At 33.0% G+C, this 12,821-nt stretch overlaps 1 protein-coding gene across 1 annotated transcript in view; it reads right to left on the bottom strand.

The window, feature by feature from the left end:
- LOC110022578 (serine/threonine-protein kinase EDR1) overlaps window positions 1-11,955 on the bottom strand; it is a 27,051-nt gene extending 15,096 nt beyond the window's left edge. Inside the window, 5 exon segments of the mRNA XM_020721604.1 lie at window position 1; window positions 4-49; window positions 1,478-1,581; window positions 6,669-7,103; window positions 11,063-11,955. The exon segment at window position 1 is cut by the window's left edge and continues 570 nt beyond it. Of these exon segments, the coding sequence (XP_020577263.1) occupies window position 1; window positions 4-49; window positions 1,478-1,581; window positions 6,669-7,103; window positions 11,063-11,518 (1,042 nt within the window). The 5' untranslated portion in view covers window positions 11,519-11,955.
- Between the last annotated feature and the right edge of the window lie 866 nt (window positions 11,956-12,821).

Below are 12,821 nucleotides of genomic sequence, written 5' to 3'. Positions count from 1 at the left end.
AGCAGGAATTAATGTGCCAGGAGCTCCCATAAGATCAATGATATATTCCCTGAAAAGAAAAAATAAATAAATGGATAGCACATACATACATACATACATACATACATACATACATATATATAGCAATATATTATGCTGGGATTTATAAAAATGGCTGAAGTATAACTTTATATGAGAGCGCAGATGAGACATTTTAATATGAGAACCACACTAACCAGTTGAACAACAAATAGGTTCCTAGTCCAGTACTACTGAATCTATTGGAAAAAGACATCAAAATGAACTATAAGATGAAACAAAATTAATAAATAAATAAAAGTGAACCTGGCAAATTGATAAATACATTCAACTAGTGAAGACTGTCGCACAAAAAAGGAAAAAAAAAAAGATAACCCCCTCAAAACGAACTACCAAATAAAAAAAAAATGTCGGCCAAATATGAACACACAACCAAACTGACCAATAGGGCTCATTCACAGTAATTCCTTCTCTCTCATTCGCTCAGCAACACACACACACACACAATAGCAAATTTGATTCCTACTCTGAATTTTGCAACAATAGAACCAGATACAGGTGAAAACTAAGGGTGGATGTACATTTTATAAGCAAAGAAGACGGGATTTTGTAGAAACTTGAATAAAACATGGTTGAAAAAGGTGCATCTTGCGTGTTTGAGAAAGAAGAGGGAGGGCAATGAGTCCAATATGATAGCAAATATGTGAGCTCATTAAATGAACATATGAAGCCTATACTCCAAGGGTTAATCGTAGAAAGGTGACTTCAGCAGAAGCTGTAAGTAAATAAAAACTTGGTTTAACATATTATAAATAAATACCCATTAGAGTACTCTTCTCATTAGGTCAGGGTTCACATCATATAGACAAATCCTAGTTGAACTTAAAGTCATTCATTCTACAAACTAAAGAGCGATTAGTGCCCATCACTCCAAATGGCCAACCACACTATATAGAACCAAAGTATGTATCCATACCTAATCTTAACTATTGAAAGAAAGTTCAAATCAAGAAACCAACCCGAGACAGCTGTTTTTGTATTTACAAGCTAAAGCCGATATCCTGATAAAAAAAACTCAAGTAGACAGATACTGTATAAAATTCTGTTTGCAATCTTTGGTATCAAAGCACTTAACATCCCATTGTCTTCATTCGAGACATTTTTTTTACCTTCAAATATTCTCAAAATTTCTAGCTTAATCTATCTAAAGTGAAAAAAATAACCCTGAATGAATTGATTCAGTATCACCAATCTAATCAATTATTGTTGCAGCATTTTTCTCTGTTTTTAAAGACCGAACCTTATGGCCCAGTGTTCAGCAAAACTTCAACATATAAAATCTGGACTTAAAAAAAGGATCAGGAAAGAAAAAGCTCAATCTCAGTATAAAGGAAAGCAACCTCTATCATCTCGGCTATAGCATTTGCAGATAAATAGTAAAAGTTGATAAAAACTGTACCTTTCGTGATCAACTTTAATGAAGTTTATGGCACCTTCATCTGAACCAGTATAATGACTCCCCTTCACTAACTTACATGGAAGATCAATTCGATCAGCTAGTACCTAGCACCAAAAGTAAATATTATTAGTTTTCTAATACAAACGACTAGTCGTAACATAAAACCTCAGTTGCACTCATAACCTCACAATGATTTATCTCTACAAAAATCATAATAATAAAGATAACCTCCACTAGAACGCTGCATACAATTAAAACTTCACTATAATCATAACAAGATTGAAATGGGAGATTTGATCAACTGCCAATAATCAGAGGAACATTCGATTATCTAATGGTCTGACAAATGACTAACATTAATATGGTAGTCCAATAAAGTTTTCAAATTAAGAAAAATCACAACTTAGTAAACCAACACTACTTCGGACAAAGTACTTGTTGAATGAAATCAGATAGAAAATCGCAAGCCTTTTAAGTATCACAAAACAACAAAAAAATGATGAAATTTTAACAACCAAATAATATTTCCAAAACAGCTACTTAACAGTTGTATAATTGCCAATCACTTGCCAAAGATATCCAAACTATCTGAAATGAGCTTTATGAATCATCAAAGATATCACAAAATTCACAAGTGATACTCATCATCATCAATGATATCCAAACTATTTAAAATGAGCTTTATGAATCCTCAATTTTCATTTGTTTCAGCTAAGTAGCACATAAAGCATAAAACTTATTCTTCCCCAATCATTTCAAATAATTTTTATGTATGTTACTTGATCTGCCTCTTTCCTTCACAGTGCTCTAACAATATTTTTATCTATCAATCTAATGGTACATTTTTTATCCTTCATTGAATATATTCTTACCACATAGGACCATTTTCAAAACATATCTTCAATAGATGTCACCTAATTACCCAATATGATCATTTATAACTTTGTCACACATCCATCTTAACATTCTCATTTTCTCCACACCCACCATAGCTATCACCAACTTTTCTACGACATAACGCTCGGATGTATACAACATCTTAGGCTAAATTATACTTATAAAGTTTACTTTTAATTCACTCTAATATCATTTTATTAAATTAAACTCTCAGTCACTTATTTAAATCACTCAAACTTAACTCTAGAAGTAATATCTCATATGTATCATTATTATTTTGTAAAATAAATCCTAAAAAAAAAAACGTATCGACATCTAGATATCATTATTTCTTCTAATAATATTGATGAACACTAATTAATATCACACAAGCTAAAAATGCATATTATATTATTAGACTTTGTTCTGCTAATAATAAGTACTATAGTATATCTTATAAACATTCACTCCATTCTTTGAAGTTTCAACTTATTAGTTAACCAAACCACTGTAAAACATCCCATAACTCTCCAAATCTAAATAAGTATCTCATCAAGGACTAAAACTTTACCTTATGCATGTTCCTCAAAGACAAACTCTAATTCACCCTTTTGGATCAAACAATAATAAATCTTATTATGTTGTTTTATAATAATCTCGAAAAATATTTTTCATATAATTTTGATTAAATAATCTCTTAAACTAACATTTTCATCTTCCCTCACAACCTTCATCATGAACAGAGATATTACTTCAATGTCTAATGCATATACCATGATAAAGTTCTACAGGTGTGTTCTCTTCAGCCTTAATTGCTCTCTCTCTCTCTCTCTATATATATATATATATATATTTATATATATATATCTTATTTTTCTCATGTTTTAGTACTAAATTTGTTATATACATCATGAAAGTTCATTTTTTTCCTTGCTCACTAAATTCTTTTTAAGATTTAATAGCTATCTTATGATCCCTATAAGGCTCCCAATCTTTAAAAGTATAAATCCCCATTTTAGCATACGACCTCTTTCTTAACAATCATAAGATTTATATAACAATCTTATTAATGAATCCAGCCATCCTAATTCATATTAGAATCGGCTAAACTAAAAATTCAAACTTACCTTTCTTAATAACATATATTACAAATGACAATTTCTCACATTCTGAATCTCACCATTTTATTCCGAATAAACTAGCTTTTTTATACTGTTTTATATACATTTTGTATATACATCAATAACTATTATTTTTTATTAAACAGTCAATTCTAAATTGAAATCACCTACACCATTGCAAAAAATTTTACTTTCCTTTTAAGTAAAAAAGAGGTCTATTTTAGTGGTGTAAACAAGTTGAGTTTGTGCAAACTTAGTGCTCGTTCGTGTTCACATTGTTTGATTTTTTTTTTGATCAAAATTGTTTAAGCTAGCACATTCATGTTCGACTCAATTTGAATATGTTTATTCACTTTAGCTTCTGTTCGGCTCAAATTTAGCTCAAATGATTTAAGAAATAACTAATTTTATTTTTAAAACATTACAAAAAATAATATAAAAAGGTTATAATAAATACTATTTTTAAAATTATTTAATTAATTTGAACCGAAACAAGTCAAAACAACCGAACAAAAGTTTATTCTTATTTTGTTTGTTTATAAATTGAGCTCAAAAAATTATTTGTGTTTAACTCACTTGTTTAATGAATGAATCAAACTCAAACTACTTAACAAGCTGAACAAGAGTTGTTCGTTAACGTTGGGCTTTTTTTGACAACCTTAGCCTATTTTGAGTTGCCAGCTCCAACTCCATAAACAATCAAATGTTCTTTGCATTACTTAACTGTGTGTTCATTGTTATAAGATCATAGGCTACAGCAAAATCACATATAACTTCTCTCGTTACATTGTTATTTCTTATTACATGCACAAAATTAATCCTCTAATAGCTCATCCTACTAAAATATATATGTGCATTAAAGCCACCTCTAATAAGTATAAATTCTTCCTAAAATATAATTTCTATTAGCTTATCAATCTCTTCTAAAAATAACTTTTAAATTAACTTATCCAAATTAAGATGAATCAACATGAATCATATCTAGAAATCTCGTCACCAATAATTATCTTGATAGCAATCATCCAATCACCAACTCTATTCATCTCAACAATTTTATCCAACAACTCTCTATCCATTGCCATATAAACCTCTCAAAATACAATAATTTGAAACATTCCACGACGTCCTTGACTTTTTCTCATTTCCATTTAGTTTTAATTAAATAAGCAATAACAATTCCCCTTCCAATCATTGTCTATCAAATCTTTTATTTTCCATTTAAAATAACAAAATTTCATGTAATAATATAGTCTTAATTTTAGACATAGTCAATCATTGCCTTTCACAATAGTTAGGTTAAGTTGTTGTATGAAACTCAAAAAAGGTCACCCTGTAGTCAATCATTCTTATGTTTCAGCATAGCATGGTTTAATTGTCATGCACCACTTATATGTAGCATCCTAGTACATTCTGATCTACTTTTAACCCTAATTGGAAAAACTATGGCATATCGTTATTAGAAAACGCCTCAACAATAGAAGAGTTCAAATTGAAATTCATTTTATTAGTTTTAGAATAAAATTAATAAGTGGCTAACAACCTAATGTCAACCTCAAACTTTATCCTCTGGGCTTCAAATTGGCGAAGAAGGGTATTAATAAAATTCACATGCAATACCAATTGGATGTGGGGAAGACAAATTTCATTAAAAAAAATAAAAACCGATTCAATTTCCAAGTGAATTATAGATGTATAAAGCATCAGAAGCACAAGTTTTACATTCCATAAAAAAATTACCTAGCTAATATTTATGAGATCATAAATATGATGAATTTGAAACACAATGAGAGTGATAAACTTTGACAAAAAAATGTATATACACAACTATACAAATGAAAAAGTCTATAGAATAGCAAATAACATGAATAGATTTTCAATTTATTGACTAAATATCAACACCATGGGTGTATAATGAAGAAAATAAGTGGCCAACATGTTAAGCATGACACTAAAATGCATCAAGGTAAAATATTTTGCTTTTATTTAAGTTATTGAATTTGGTGGAGTTTAGTTGAAGTGAGTTTTATTGAAACGATTTTCAATGCCATATTTATGTTTCCTTCTCAATTTCTTTGTTTGGATTAAAGTGGGTTCCATTTACCAATCTTCCATTAATTTTACATCACTATGTTTCTTTCATAACTTAGAGACAAAATGGAAATTAATTTTACATCACTTAGAGACAAAATGCGAAATGAATATATTCGTGATAGGGTTGGTGTAGCTCCTGTGACGGACAAAATTAGAGAAAGCCGTCTTAGATGGTTTGGTCACATTAAACGTCGACCTCCGATTAGTGATCCGATTAGGAGAGTAGATGTTTTAGATTAGACTTGTGTTAAGAAAGGCAGAGGTAGACCTAGGAAGATTTGGGCTTATTGTATTAACAATGATCATAATTTACTAGAACTAAATGAAAATATGACACTAAATAGGACGCAATGCAGAAAAAAGATTCATGTAGCCGACCCCACGTAGTGGGATTATGGCTTTGTTGTTGTTGTTGTTGTATGTTTCTTTCATAACTAAAGAAAAAACTAAGGTAAAACTTTTTAGAATAATGTTATTTTATTTTTATTGCATACAAAAAGGTAAAACTAAAGGTGACTTCTAAGTACACATAATTGAAACTCAATACTCTCCTTGACAAAATTGAGTTCCAAAGGTAAAAATTCACTCTCATCCATTTTCTACCTAATAAGTGCAGAAGTCAATTTCAGAACTAGGATCCAACCACAAAAAAAACATAAAAAACACCAATTACAATGAGGACCCTTCATAATACAATGGTGTAATATAAAAGTGGATCAATATCTATAATTTCCACAAGTTAAAAGAGGTTGCCAATTATATAGCTTTAAGCAGTAGGAATTGGCACATAATCGATTAGCACCAACATTCCCAGCCTTTAAACAGTGCTAAACTGCATCTACTATGCAGGCCAGTCTCCATGAAGCAATTGATAAGGACGGTAACATAGTAGCTTTTAAGAAATCACCGGATAGGAAATTTCAGAGTCCCTTTACTAATAAAAAAATGTATCTAAAAGGAAATCACTGAAATAGGCACAGATGTCCCATGATTGAAATGCTGAAAATATAAATCAGCATTTAGATTAAATATTTTGTAGCTTCACGCTAATGGGAGAAAGTAATTTAGTGTATATATTTGGGATAAACCTGTTAGGTGTCAACCTTAAAAAGCAAGGCCCTGTGGCGTGACAATCCAACATCAAGTAAACCAAGAGGTAGAACAATAGTATTCAGAGAAGTACGCAAATCATTACTCCTAATTGTCCACCTTCTAAGCATATCCTCAGCATCTTCAACAGGGCCACCCATATGTTCAGATACAAGATGAGCAATATTTTGGACTAAACCACTGGCTATTGGTCCATTTTCTGTTGCTCTGCATTCTAAAGCTTTAAGTACTGCTCTCTTCTCCAATTGTTGTAATGCAACATCCACTGCTCGGTCCAGTAAAACTACTTCATATTCCAGTATCGCTGAAACAGATGTTGCTTGAAGATCCACCAGAGAAGGCATCTTTCGAGCATGGCTAGAGATAATACCATACACATCATAAAACCCATCCATTAGCTTCACATCATAGTTCACAACATTATAACTCTGCAAAAATAGCATAGATTATTTATTAACCAACTCAAACAAAAAGTAACAGCAAAAAAATAACCTAATTAAATGCATAACAAGAAGCAAAGAAAAGCCAAAAGCATACAGAAAATATGAAAGGAACAAAATGTTAAAATTATAAGATAACTGACAAAAACAGAGAAAGGTTGTCAGTAATCACTAAAAAACAGGAAAGCCAAACCAAATGAAGCCAGGCGTAAAATTGACATGAGGACTTATCTGGCAATTTTGTGTGGTGTTGTGCTAAAGCAAATAAATTCTCCGTCACAACTAGATAGATAATTACAGTTCAAATTTTGGAACAGTTAGCAATAATCATCTATCATCTATGGGATGCAATAATCAGTATATAGGTAAGGGTCAGCTCTCAGATTCCAACTCAAGAGGATGGACCAACATAACTGAAGAGTATAAAGTGTATAACAGGCCTAACATGTCGGATAGAAATCAGGTTTTTAAAGTCTGATGTCCTTGTGAGGCAGCATGCATGACACCCAAATAGCTATCCAGGTCTTTGGGGTCTAGGATTTAACCTTTCATGGTATGTTAATAAAAGAGAGTATTTACCAGAGAAGTGTCAGCCAGAAACCCAGTAAATGTATCTAGCTGATGGCAACCAACTACTACAGATTTACCTATAACGTATAAGTCCACATCGGGTATTAAAAAAGGATTTGAAAAGATTTGCAATAGAATAAACATGCCTAAACCTTCATTAACAACTTCAGCTTTATTATTATATACACTGGTGATCCAGGAGGATCTTCAGCCTGCTGCTTTTCCCCAGCAACCAACTCAGGAATCAAGCTGCCAATCCCATGAGGCCAACAGTTATGGGCACAAGTTGGTTTCAAGTGATTTTTTTCATTTGAATCTAGGTTCTGACCCTTTCCCTAACTTTTAGGGTTATGAAAAATTCTTTTCTTGACAAGTAGCTAGTTATCTAGAATCTAGGAGAATCAGTATTAGATTTCAACTTCTGAAGAGAAAAGTTTTCCTTGATTCATGAATTTAGTTAGGATTTTGAATTTCCCATATGTATTATAAATGGGGCCATTTAATTCAATAAAAATTAAAGAACTCCAAGTTTCAAATCCGAGATTACAGTATTTTCTCTTTGCCTGTTAGCTGTATAGGAACCCCATTTCCTTAGTCCATTTTCTTGGTTTGGACCACAGTCATAAACAAATAAAACTAGGAAAAGCTTTCTGATAATTTAAAGTAATGGCTTGTTGTTTGACCTTTGATGGACTAAAGGGTGTTCAATCCATTCTAGAAATTCATAATTGATCAGGACGCAAGATGTAGCCTGCTACCGTGCTACGTGAGTTGTAGTTAAATTCTGCCCAGTGGCCTCTGCAAAGTCATAGCATGGCAAGTTACTCCTACAGCTATCATACCGGAAAACATAATTGAGTGCAAACTGCATCCTTAACCAGCTCAAATGAGCCAAAAAAACAGACTATTTAACACAAAATCAAGCACCCCATGTTCAAATAAAAAGTATGGGCATGATACGAGAACATAAGTTCTTAATAGTGCCGAAAAAAATTTAATATGTATGACAGTTATATACATATGCACATATATACTTCAAGTGAATGCACCGTGACATAAGAAATGTAGAAACAGAAAAAAAGTTGATAGCATTGCCAATAACATATCATCATCACCACCACCAATAATCCTATTCCAGCCATTTGTGGTCAGTTCTATGAATCCCCATACTTCATTTATTCATGTTGCATCCCACTTCTATTGTTGAATTATTTATACAGATCTTTCTATACAACTATTATCTTGGTTTAACTTTAGTTGTAAATCCTTCAACATTAATATTAACTATAATTTCTTATCAAGCATCTTCGATCAAATTACCCAAACCTTTCACTACCTTATCTTAAATAGGTGCAGCTCATACAATCCAACTCATAATTATTTCTCAACTTATCTGTTATAGTTTTGAGACACAATATTTTCATTTCTGCACATTCAACAATACATACATATATCTAAATACAAAAATACAAGCATGGGATGAGATTAAGAAAGCAAATAAAAATAATAATAATAATAATAAAATCCCTGAAATGTGAAATGTATCAAATTTGACTTTTAAGATGATATGAGATTTGATGTATAGATATGAAATCTAGTTATACATGTCATAATATGCTTTCATTTAATTACAAATAAAACATTTTTTAAATCATGCAACTCAAAACAATGATCCAATTACAGAATTTATTTATTCTAATTTAAACTTAATATTCGCCTCTTCCACACATATTCCATCTGTTCAATGTTAATTGAAGCACATACACAACCATTCTTCACATACAAACATAACTACCTTCTTTCTGAGATGTTGTTCATAACCTGTTGTTTAAGTAGGTCATGCCCACACCTCTATTTAACCAAGTTTTATACAGCATTAATGCCTAAAATTGGCATGAAATAAACCCTAGATACGTCGATAAGTGGAGCTAGAATTAAAAAATAATCTTTAGCTAACTATGATTAATCATTTATCCATCTAATCAATAGCTCAAGATTAACTATCTCAAGTAATAATAAAACCTCTATAACAAAGCAATTTTGCTCACGAGAAATGGTTGTATTTAATAATTCGTAATCAATGAACAATAACCACAAAGAGATAAAATAGAGATGGTTCCTTATTACCCAACAACTACTCTATTCCCTACAAAATCTCTTCGTAATAATGAGTCTCAGGGGCCAACAAATAAATCTATTTAATAGCATATCAATGCTAACAATTGAAAACATATATATGCCAACACAAGAAACAAAAGAGGGTTTCTTCTTTTGTTGTTTGACGGCTTGTAACAAAATGATAAAAACACAATATATATTATATGAATCTATGGTATTATCCTTTTTGTGTAATTCTAATTTGTCCTACATCTCAATGAAAAAACTCTTAAAGCATATTCCTCACCAATATAAAAGATAGTTTAGCAAATAATATGTACAACATAAGGTTTAAATACAATTTGATAACACTATTCCCAATTATACCATTTAAAATTCTTCCCCACCCAACACCAAAACCAAGGTTGCGACTATTTTTTATGCTTACCACCCAGAAAAAGCTATAGTAATGACCCATGAATCCATTCAAGGGCATAACCTATGCATGATCCCTATAATTTAGCATTTAGCAAGGGTTTGTGTTTCACAATATCAATCTTTCATTGCAAAGAGACTACCTTCGTTATTATAACTTATGACCTCGAAATCATAATAGAGGCAATCTAACCATTGCTCTAAATCTTCCTTCTAAAACTAGTAATGACAAACTTAAAAACCATTCCAAAAGTTGTATAATATTAAATAAACAGAGGAATGATAAGGGAAGAAATGATTATGACAGATAGAATCATCATGTCCATGCGTCAATCATGTCAATATATTTAAATATTTAATTGTACTCATGACAAAGCACCAAATAGTGTTCTTTGAGATGCATTTAATTGTCCAACTCAACATCATACATGCTATAAATAGGCTATTCACTATGACCCTTCACAAAACAAAAATCAGGGTGGAAAGTATCATAAACACTTCAAAATAGAAAGAGAAACGAATCAAACTATTTGGTCGCTGATCACTAGGGTCCAGAAAATAATGATAATTTCACTGCCCAATAGACACTCAAGTTTCAACAGAGTGAAATCCAACACAACCCTTTTTTTTTCTTATCCAAAACATTCAACTCAAGGTAGCCTCAACATCCACGATTCAAAGTTCATATGGGGAAGGGAGAGACTTGCTTAGATCGTTTCCAAGAACCATGACCACAGCCCAGATTATCAATAAACATTTGTTTTTAGCCTAAACCCATTCATAATCCCCACATTAAGAATAAACGCGGAACCCCTAATCCAAAGGCGAGGCTAATGAAGATTTACCCAATATCGAAGCGACAGCAATTCCATGTTGCTCTCGGTGCTTCCCCCACCCCCTGCAGTTGCGGCAGCAGTCTCAAGACTCATCTGCTTAGCGGCTTTGATTTGCACAGAGTCTAAATCATCGATCCCGAGGGGGTCAGACGCGCTAATCGCCAAAGCTAACTGCACGTGGTACTCCTCCTCCAAGAGGCTAAAATCACTTCTTCCGGCGCCCGCCGGCGTGGAAGCCACCTCGCTTCGCGATCCGATCGATCTACTATCCCCCCCATCCACCGAGGGCGAGACCACACTGGGGCTCAAGGATGGCGAAGGCGACGATGCCGGCTGAGCCATCTTAGGCGGAGGCGGTGTCTCTGTTCTTGGTTCGTCCAGTCTGTGCTGATGTAGATGCTGATGCTCGACTCCACCTCCGCCGCCGATGTGCAGCTTGCGAAGGATATGTTTCATTCTTGACATGTAGCATCAGATCAGAAGCCCCTTTGCCCTCTTCCTCGTATCTATCAATATAAAAATGGGGCAGGAGGCTTCTTGACTTGCTGGTGCTATCCCTACTGGGTTCCTATTAATCTAACTGCTGGAAGAAAAAAGGTAAAATCCGGTGATTTGGTGTGGGGTTCACTGCGCCGGCTCGCTTTCTAGGCCACCTTGTCTTGTATGAAAAATTGAGACCGACGAGCCGTATTGCCGGAGCCGTAACTGCAACCACCTCCGTGTCTGCTTTTGTGCTCGCTGTCGAATGAGGGTTACAGTTCAAAAGTCGAGAGAGAAGAGGGAGAAGGAGCGAGGATGAGGGAGTAGAAGTTGTAGGCGTTGACTGGCACTTCAGAGACACGGTAGAAAGCGCCGTCGGTGTGTAAGCGTGTGATTGTAATTGGCTATCGTATCTCTCGGCCCAGCCGTGGAATGGCCTAATTTTAAATAAATAAATACATATACATATAGCGGTGTAAATCAGCCGAACACGAGCGAGCCCAAGCTTAATTCGTGTTCGATTTGTTTATATTTCGAGCTCAAAAAGTGTGTTCGTGTTTGGCTCGTTTGCTTAGCGAGCCGAACACGAGCCCTTCACAAATAAAGAGTCGTTTTGACAACTCTAATCACGTAGTCATAAGATGTTAAGAATTAGGACAATAGTTAAGACATCATTTGAATTTAATTTAATAGTTTTTATTCTATTTTTTTCATTAATAATTTTAATTGATTATAAATTTTTGTAGTCTTTTAGTCAATTAATTTAAAAAAAAAAACTGCTCATCAAAGATATATATATAATCGGTTAGTAGTATTTCGAGCAAAAATGAGCCGAACACGAACGAACAAATATTTATTCGTGTTGTTCGTGTTTGGCTCGTTAACTTAGCAAACGAGCCGAACACGAGCTGTTTACGAACAAGAAGCCGTTTTGACAGCCCTATATACATATACATATACATATGTATAACATATACATATACATGCATATGTATTTTATATGTATACAAGTACAAATTTAATTAGGCAGGACTCTTATCTTAAATAGGGGGCATTTACATACATACCACACCTCTTATATGTTTACATAACTACGACCCAAACAATCATATTTAAATACATACCATTTAAATCTACACATAAAAGAATGGACATTTATCCTCTCCCTCATTATCATGATGATGATCATCATCATCAATATCACATGTATGAACCATATAACTATAAAAGACAAAAGAGGGACCAAAATTATCTTCTTTCATAACATTAATAAAAGTACAATATGTGT

This window comes from Phalaenopsis equestris, unplaced genomic scaffold, assembly GCF_001263595.1.
Source record: "Phalaenopsis equestris unplaced genomic scaffold, ASM126359v1 Scaffold000198, whole genome shotgun sequence".
NCBI lineage: Eukaryota > Viridiplantae > Streptophyta > Magnoliopsida > Asparagales > Orchidaceae > Phalaenopsis > Phalaenopsis equestris.
This window is presented reverse-complemented; position numbering and strand designations above follow the sequence as displayed.